Source organism: Chondrus crispus, genomic scaffold (assembly GCF_000350225.1).
Source record: "Chondrus crispus Stackhouse genomic scaffold, scaffold_216, whole genome shotgun sequence".
NCBI classification, from domain to species: Eukaryota; Rhodophyta; class Florideophyceae; order Gigartinales; family Gigartinaceae; genus Chondrus; species Chondrus crispus.
In genome coordinates this window covers 157596-166391 of record NW_005179098.1, presented here as the reverse complement: position 1 = coordinate 166391, position 8796 = coordinate 157596, and the positions used below count along the sequence as shown (strand labels likewise).

Below are 8796 nucleotides of genomic sequence, written 5' to 3'. Positions count from 1 at the left end.
CCATGGACGCCGACATCGCCTGGGACGACGCCATCCCCGACCTCCCGGTCGAGGCCGCCACGTCGCTCCCGCCGCTGAACGCGCTGTCCTCGTCGCCGTCCGACGATCTGCCCAACCTCGACCTGCTGGACCTCTTCTCGATGGACACGCCGCACCTGCCGCCGCTGACGGACAAGCACCCGTCGCGCCTGGACTCGCCGTACGAGAAGCTGTCGGACTGCACCGATCTGCTCTCGCTCTCGTCGCCGCCCACCACCACCCCGTCGTCGCCGCCGTCCTCGACCGACCACTCGGAGTCGCGCCCGCTCGCCCCGCCGCCGCGCACGGCCGCCTCCCCGCCGCACGACCTCGCCCCCCACCCCGACCTCGTCGCAGAGCTCTCCACCCGCCTCGCCTCCGCCGGCGCAGAGGCCACCTCCCTGCGCAAGCGCGTCGCCGCCCTCAATGTCGAGAACAAGTCCCTGCGCCACGCCCTCGACTACGCCAACGCCCGCCTCATCGCCGTCGCCCAGGCCGCCTCTATGCATCCGCCCATGCACCAGCCCCTCGCACAACAGCAGCAGCACCACCAGAACCACCACCAGCCGCAGCACCAGCGTCAACCGGTCATGCTCGGCCTGACTCAGGTCCCGTCTGATGTCGCTTCGCGCTTGGGATCCGTGCTTACTGTGTCGTCCGCAGATGCCCCGTCGGTCTCCACCGATGATCCTAGAGAGAGGAAGAAGAGGAAGCGCATGGCCGGCGCCGCTACCACCATGGCCTGCGTTATGTTTATGTGGGGTGCATTTGTTGGTACCCCAGGCTTGCTGAAGGGCTCCGCGTCGTATCGCTCGGACGGTAATTTGCCCGCTGTTTGGACCTCAACCCCGACGGACACCGCCGTGGCTCGCGTCATGCCCAATCGTCGCCCTCACTCTGCTGAACCCGACCACTCGTGGCAGCCCAATTGTATGAGGGTCCTGGAGCAGTTGCCGCATGGCAAGGAGGATTTGGAACCCTCCACCAAGGATGAGCCTATCATCGCCGACCCTGCCACCGACCTTGACACCCAGAGGCAAGAGCCCCGCGAGGACAAGGACATCGACACCGAGGCCAACAAAATGTTTGTCGACATGGCCGACGAGAACGCCGCCAGCGTTGTCGCCCGTGCCGACGACACCGAGGCTGTCATCCCAGAGTACTCGTACGTCCTCATCCGCGACGCCGTCGCCGCCATGGACAGTATCAAGTCGTGCCGCCATCGCCTACGACATGGAAACCATTGCGGCCAGCCCCACTCCATCTCCCTCATCCTCCCGGCCTCCGCCGCGGGGCTCGAGGAGGATGTCAATGACACTCAACGCGGCTCTATTCAGCTCGCAGAGGTTCAATGCACTGTCATGTCGGTCGCTAGAATACCCTCCAACGCTGCTACCGTCAACAAGGCCACGCCTGGAAATTCCAACTACGGAAAGGTCATTGCTACTGCGGGCGTACGGCACGCAAAGTCAGCATGAGCCCTGCCTCTTGTTCTGCCAATCGTTGGTTGTTCTCTTTTTGGTGTGGACTGTATGGTGTGTGTTTGAGTGTTTGGTGGCGAGGTGGGGATGGGGAAAGGAAGTGGGGGAGTCGGTCGTTCACGTTAGCGTTAACAGACGTCCGCCTTGTTTGTACATATTTTATATCATTGAAAATAAAACTTGGTCTTTGTGTCATCATGCAAATTGCGCAACTCGCGCACACATGTTCGCGACTAGCTCAAAAAAGGGTACCGCCCAAGTATATGGTCGTTGCGGATCTATGGTGCAGGCAACTTGTCGAGGGCCAGAGAGAATACTACTCGTCACCTGCGGCACTGTATTTTGTGTAAATTAGTACTCGTACAGCAAGATATGTCAGGCGGAGAGGGAGGGGATTTGTGCTCCGCTTGACATCTTGACAGTCACGCCGCTAGAAAATCTTCTCTCTTGTACGTAACGTTTCAGTCGATATTGTGTTGACATTGGTGGCACCGACTGGTTAGAGAGAGAGAGGGCAGAGAGAAGGAGAGCGGGAGAGAAGGAGAGGAAGGGAGTGCTACTATTCTCATGTACAGTAGCACTGTCCTCTTGTACGTAACGTTTCAGTCGATATTGTGTTGACATCGGTGGCACCGACTGGTTAGAGAGAGGGCAGAGAGAAGGAGAGCGGGAGAGCGGGAGAGAGGGAGAGGAAGGGAGTGCTACTATTCTCATGTACCGTAGCACTGTCTGTGTTGTCGTGTCTCATGACAATTCTCATACCCTGAAAGCGAGCCGGGTGTGGAATGGAATCTAATGGGGACTGCCTGTTGTTGACTGTAGGCTGCATAGTCAATCGCTCCGAGGATCCGTTACGCGCGGACTAGACCCTCTTCGGCACCGTCGCACAACAGGTATCGGGATCATAGCTTTTACTTTTTGTACTATTGACTGCTCTCACATATGGGCTCATATCCGCACGCTTGTACGAAAAACATAATCACAACCGGAACATGCCACAAAACTGTCTGAATCCCAGCGGGCATGGCAAAACACCACGACGACCCGGGTCACAATATACAATATTGGTCGACTAGTACCAACTTGAGTCCCCTCTAGAGTCACGCGTCTAACGTGACCGCCCTTGTGCCCTCATCCGAAGACGACTCTGGCCTAACCTGTGGCGATATGCCATCCAGCATCACAGTGGTCTCCGGCGGAAGATCCAGGTCGGGGGTCTTCCTACTCGCCACGATAAAGACCAAGGACAGCACCAAGGCGACGCCCCCGACGACGATATAAGCTAGGCCCAGGAGCTTATTTGCGCCGCCAAACCAAGTTGTCTCGGCAATGTAGAAAAACTTTTCGCCCTCAAAGCCCTCGACGGGGAAGCGGGAGGTGGCGCGCACATAATAGCGGCCGGCCTGGATGTTGTTCTCGATGCGACTATAGAGTTTTTTCCAGTTGCGGTACGGCGACACTCGCATCCAGACCATGAGGTCCTCCTTGCCGCGGACTTGTTCCGAGGTGAAGCGCTTCTCGCGGTCGACGCGCCAGGCGATATTGGTAGAATTGAGCGTGAGCTGGTCGTTGCACTGCTCGTCGGTGCAAAAGTCGAAGGTGTCGTTGAACTGGGAGTTGGCGATGAGGCCGCACGGGTTGCGCAGCGAGCCGTTGGGGAGGGTGACGAGCGGCTTGCAGTTGTCCTCGACCTGGGACTCGGAGCGGTCGTCGCCGCGCAGCTGCAGGGCGTCGCGGCTGGTGACGTACGTGCGGGCGTTCTGGTAGAAGTTGACCAGGCCGTAGTAGAAGTAGGCCGGGGCGGTGACGTTGCGGTCGATGTCGACGGCGATGACGCAGTTGCCTTCCGGGGCGGACTCGGCGTCGGCGAACGGGCCGGGGCCGATGCTGCACGCGCCGACGTTGTCGTAGCGCAGGCGGGCGGTGGCGACCATGTTGGAGCTCTTCACGAAGACGATGACGCCCAGCGGGATGAAGACGACGCACACGATGAGGTACATGACGATGACGACTTTCGGGGACCACACGGGCTTCCAGGCCCAGAGCTCTTGCTGGCGGAACTTGGCGCCTGGGATGGGGGAGAGGGATAGTGGTTTGGGGGTGGTGTTAGTCGGCGCGGGGGAGGGGGAGAGGGATGAAGGGCAAGGTGGGGTTGGGCGGGCGACTACTCACATCTGATGTGTTCGTCTTCGGATTCAGCGACGGCGGCGCTGAGCGCGTCGGACGCCCGGGAGGGATTGCGGTGATGTTGTTGGGCGTCCATGGCGCGGACGGCAGGGAGGGGAGGGGGGGGAGTTCGCGGGGGGGGTGGAGCAGGGTGGGGGGCTGGGACGTGGGCATCCGTTTGTTATGCAGAAAGGCGGCCCCCGGGGGATTGGTGGGTTGTTTAGTGCAGGTGTGTACGGCGGGTGCACTATGCGGTTTCGACGGAAAAAAAAAATGCAGCGATGATTGGTCGATCAGCGGGGCAGAGCGCACACGTTGCCACGTTTATCGGTCTGGTTAAATTGATGACGTTTGCGCGGGCAGACAGCCAATGGGGGGGGAGCGGGGAAGCGGAAGCCAGCAAGGATGGGATTTCAACAGCGTGCGCGTTGATTATGTCCACAGCGACATCCGCTCAACGATTGTCTCCCTTTACTCACCGTCGTCCCCCGCTGCCCGTCCCCCGCTGCCCCGTCGATCGACCGCCATGGTGTCGCTTCCCAACCCTTTCCTTTTCCTTCTCAACACAGCTTCTTCTGCTTAAAATATCCGAGATAATATCTGTACTGCATCGCCGAGGTCGCCACCATAACCGCCAGCGAAAACACCGCCAACGCCGTCACCCTCCCGGTCGTCCTCTGCATCCCCTTTGTGAGCCACTTCTCCCTCCACTGCAGATGGTCCAAGTCGAGCTTCATGTCTCTCAGGCTCGCTTCCATGTCCATCATAGTCGCCTCCAGCCTGTCGGTATCGCCCTTCTCCGCGGCGTCGTCGCCGTCCGGGCCGTGCGCCTCGTTCAGCTTGAGCGACACCATGCGCCGCGTCCCCGCCGCGTGCGCGCGCGACCCCACCTGCTGGTGCTCCACGCACACCTTGAACGTGTCCTCCTCCGCGCGCGCCTCCTCGTAGTCGTACTCGTCCTCGTCGTCCATCATGTCCGCGTGGTACTTGCGCGACAGCGCCGGCGTGCGGAACGAGAACTTGCCGTGTTCCGCCGCCCGCCGGTGGTACAGCACCGTCCCGCCCACCGTCGTCACCCACACGTCGATCTCCATCTCCCCGCGCCCGGACGCCACTAGCGCCTCGCCGGAAATCTGCCCCCGCCGCGTCGCACCGCCTGGTTAGTCGCGCTGTCTTCGCCGCTACGCTCAACCGGGAACAACCCCCAACAGAGATGAGCCAACCTACCTTGGAGTTGGACGGCAGCTCGTCCGTGAAGCAGCGCCGCTCCCCCGGCTGCAGGTAGAACCGGATCGCGGACGCGTGCGCCGCCAGCACGGCCAGCGCCGCCACGTACGCCCCGAAGCGTCTGCGCGCCCGCGGCAAGCCTATCACGCCCATCGAGTCCGATACCAGCCGCCTCGGTGCGAGCAAAGGAGAGAGGAACGGACGGAGGGATGGGACGGGACGCGGTGTGAACAACGCTGTCCAAGCCTGCGCCCTTCTTCACAATCAACAAGAAACGCGCTGTCTCGAATTCTTTATACCACGTGGACACGTGGACAGTACGTCGCACAGCAATGTACGTCCTGGCATGCAGCGATTCAAACGAACCCATTTGGCGGGAAACGCTCAAATGCGAGCCCCTGTGCACCCGCCATGACACAAACCTCGCCGACCGAACCGCAGCCCGGGTCCGAACGCTTCGCTTCTGCCTACATATATACGAATCCCCACCGCGCCCGCCATGTTCACTCCACCCTCAAGCGCAACGCCCACCGAGACAGAGCCTGCCGCCACCGCCACTCCTCCGGACGCCACCCCCGCCGCACCGCCCGCCGCACCGCCCGCCGCACCGCCCGCCGCACCGCCCGCCACGCTGTCCGCCCCGCACCGCGCCCCCATGGGTCCCAGCGTCGCCGCAGAGTCCGTCAGAGACGCCGACACGCAGGAGCCCGTCAAGTCCGTGCCCTCCGCGCTCGCCCCCACCGCGCACGCCCCGGCCCCCGAGGCCGTGCAGGACAGCGACATCGAGGAGGTCTCCATGGAGCTGCCGGATCGCCCGCCCGAGGAGAACGCCCCCAGTGTCGGGGAGCTGGTCGAGCACATCGAGGAGGCTGACAACGTCAAGGAAGAGGAGGACGACGTCGATTTTGGCGAGGAGGAGGTGGTGGAGGAGGAGGAGGAAGAGGAAGAGGAGGAAGAAGAGCAAGTGCCGGTTGTCAAGCGGGTGGCCAAGCCTGCTAAGGGTGCCGAGAAGGGCAAGAAGAAAGACGCCGCCGGGAAGAGCATTAAGAAGGAGTCGAAGAAGGGCAAGACGAAGCCGAAGCCGAAGGCTACCGCTCTGGTCAGGAAGAGGATCGTCTTGCCGAAGGAGAGCAAGGAAGAAGGACGCGCTTCGCCGAAGACGTCTCCGAAGGGGAAGAAAGCCGTGTCCAAGGTGTCCAAGTCTGGAAAGGGCGTCCCCATAGCGCAGAAGAAGGCAAAGTCCCCGACCAAGTCCCCAGCGAAGGGCAAGAAGGTGAAAGCAACGGGTGACAAGGAGAAAGTGTCCAAGCCGAAAAAGACAATTTCCAAGGACGATAAGAAGAGCCCCAAAAAGACCCTCCTGAAGACTAAAGAAAAGAAGCCGTCCGTTGTCAAAACCTACTCCAAGAAGGCCTCCACCGCGGCCGCCAAGGTCGCCCAGACGAAAAAGCCTGTGAATACCAAAAAGAAGGTCAAGGAGGAGAAGAAACCAGCGAAGAAGGCGAGGAAGCCCAAGCCCAAGGCCGCGCCGGCCAAGTCATCAGAGGACGAGGACGAAGACATGCAGGTCCCGGATTCAGAGGACGACCAGGAGTGCTCGTCGGACTCTGACGAGGAGATGGGCGAGGTCGCACGCACCCCGGCCAAGCAAGCCATCCTGGGTCGCTTGGCTTGTAGTTCGCGCGACGGCAATGCTTCCGCTCTTCTCGAGCATGCGGTGCAGCAACTGGGCAAGTACGAAATCATCTCATACGGTCCTGAATCCGAAGGCGAGATCAAAGCCTACATCGTCGGCAAGGAGACCAAGAGGGGGTGGGGCTTGTTGCAAGCGATCGCGTGTGGGGTGCCGCTCGTGTCGGAAGACTGGCTGTCAAGCTCTATCTCCGAGGGAAAGTGGAAAGCGATGAATGTATTCAGAAGCGACCAGTTTGGACAGTCACCGAGGTCTGTGGAGGCCGGGGCGACGACCGTTCGGATACTCGAGGGGCAGCGCATCAAAATTTTGTCGGACAAGAAGGACGCGGCCAGCATCCGCAAGCTGGTTAAGCTGTGCGGGGGGAGGATCGCGGAAACTCGAATGGATGTTGTGATCAATGATGGGGCGCATGTGCTCGGGGGGTGTGCTAATGTGGAGAAGAAGTGGCTCGCAGACTCTGTCGAGGCCGGCGAAGTGATGGATTTTGAGGGTTACATAGTGGAGCCGTAAGCTGGGAGAGGGGAGGGTACCGTATTGTAGAGTTTTGCTAATTGAAGATTATCGCTTTGAAAACATTATGTACTACAAACGTGGGATCTTGCATTACAAGGTTTTATGACTGCGCGAGCTGCAGCGAGTCTTCTTCGCCTGCGTGTACAGTATTTCCGCCTCGCGGTGTGTTTGTGGATAAGATGTGTATCAAGTGTACAACATCTGTCAAGTTGTCTCAAAACAATGAGAGGATATGGCTTTGGCTTCGAGCAAACAGGGCAACCAAAAGGTCTGCGCTGCACAGTATAAACAGTACAGGGGAACATGAAAGCTTTTGGGCCAGGCACAAGTGGGCTCGCACGCTGAAGCAGAAGTACACAGAAAGCAGCCCTATGAAGCAGACAGGCTGTATTGCGGTCATGCAAGGGCTTGGCAAATGTCCGAGACATCTATAAGATGATGTTGAAGAGTATGAGTTGCGGTATCGTTGGTACCACTCCCGGAAAGGTTGATTTGGTAACTACTTTCATAAAATTTTAAAAAAAGTACTTCCTGCCATCCAAAAACGGTCAAACTTTGCACAGTGGGGTATGTTCATTGCTGGATGCCGCAGGAGAGATATTGAAAAGTAAGGCCATCTTGTAGAGAAACGCATGTGATTGTCAGACCCGTTCCAGAGTCCGGGATGATTCCTACCCGAATCTCCCTATCATACCACTTATAACTTGTACTTTGTTCATTGGACAGTTCGATGTTAATCTTTGACATTAAACTTAATCTCCTGACTGTAAGTAGCGAAGAGTCACAACAAGTGCAGGTGCGCTACTGGTCCTTATTCTGGTTGCACAACACTGCACAAGGAGAAGAAGGGGCCAGTGGAACTCTCTGAATGGCCACGGGAAGCGTCGTGAGCAGAGCAGAAACAAGAAAACCGTACAATACTTTCCGCGTCCGATCCGGATTGCACTCTCACGGAGCAACTCCACGACAGCATATGAAGCGGAAGTGGCAAGGTCATGGCAGAATGAGCAGGCTACCACCACTGCAACTGCACTGGCCATCTAGCCCATTTGCTTGCCTTGACCCCTCTTCTCCTCCTCTCCTAATCCCCTCATTCCCCAATCTCCTTCTTCTCTCTCTCCTCTCCACCCTCCCTCTCCCCTTCAAAGTGATGGATATTGCGCCAGTCTCACGCCCATCCCTACGGCGATCTCCAAGGCGATCTCCCAGGCGAACTGTACTTTCTAAAGCGCTGCAAGATGAAATAACCACACCACCGTCCAATTTGGAAGAACCGCGATGTGGCTACTCAAGTTACACTGACAGTGCCTCTCCACTGCACCCGAGGGCTTTATTACAGGCAGATGGAGATACATGTGTCAAAGACATACCTGAAAGTACGAAAACGTTTACGTTCTTTTCCAGAATGACCAAAAAGGCCAACGCCGAAATAGCAAAGGAATGGAAACTGAGAACTTGGGGTAACAAAATGCACATCGTCTACCGCAATTATCTGTTTGTGCGGCACAGGGGGAACGATGGGTATACATTTGAGTTGACGTGCCAATCAAACAAAAAATGTGGCAGCTTTCATAAATTTGTTGAGGATTGCGAGAGAAGCGTGGATGATTTTGATTCACCTCCTCCATTGAAGGATATTGTACAGGCTCTAAGAAAGTGTGGGGACCGCGGCGTCGGAGATGGTGGGGAAATAGC

General features: G+C 58.3%; 5 protein-coding genes; 2 read left to right on the top strand and 3 right to left on the bottom strand.

Moving 5' to 3' along the window:
* Nucleotides 1-521: 521 nt before the first annotated feature.
* On the top strand, nucleotides 522-1694 carry CHC_T00004168001 (hypothetical protein). XM_005715563.1 is given in 2 exon segments: nucleotides 522-1496; nucleotides 1497-1694. 1 exon segment carries the CDS (start codon nucleotides 522-524, stop codon nucleotides 1494-1496), a length of 975 nt encoding a protein of 324 aa, XP_005715620.1. The 3' UTR covers nucleotides 1497-1694.
* A 699-nt stretch (nucleotides 1695-2393) lies between these two features.
* On the bottom strand, nucleotides 2394-3762 carry CHC_T00004167001 (hypothetical protein). XM_005715562.1 is given in 3 exon segments: nucleotides 2394-2599; nucleotides 2600-3567; nucleotides 3672-3762. 2 exon segments carry the CDS (start codon nucleotides 3760-3762, stop codon nucleotides 2600-2602), a joined length of 1059 nt encoding a protein of 352 aa, XP_005715619.1. The 3' UTR covers nucleotides 2394-2599.
* Nucleotides 3763-3950: 188 nt separating this feature from the next.
* Nucleotides 3951-5262, bottom strand: CHC_T00004166001 (hypothetical protein). XM_005715561.1 is given in 3 exon segments: nucleotides 3951-4244; nucleotides 4245-4798; nucleotides 4893-5262. The coding sequence occupies 2 exon segments, from the start codon at nucleotides 5260-5262 to the stop codon at nucleotides 4245-4247; spliced, it is 924 nt and encodes a 307-aa protein (XP_005715618.1). The 3' UTR covers nucleotides 3951-4244.
* Nucleotides 5263-6453: 1191 nt separating this feature from the next.
* On the top strand, nucleotides 6454-7212 carry CHC_T00004165001 (hypothetical protein). XM_005715560.1 is given in 2 exon segments: nucleotides 6454-7098; nucleotides 7099-7212. 1 exon segment carries the CDS (start codon nucleotides 6454-6456, stop codon nucleotides 7096-7098), a length of 645 nt encoding a protein of 214 aa, XP_005715617.1. The 3' UTR covers nucleotides 7099-7212.
* A 462-nt stretch (nucleotides 7213-7674) lies between these two features.
* CHC_T00004164001 (hypothetical protein) lies at nucleotides 7675-7848 on the bottom strand. Its single transcript, XM_005715559.1, has one exon. It carries the CDS (start codon nucleotides 7846-7848, stop codon nucleotides 7675-7677), a length of 174 nt encoding a protein of 57 aa, XP_005715616.1.
* Nucleotides 7849-8796: the final 948 nt, after the last annotated feature.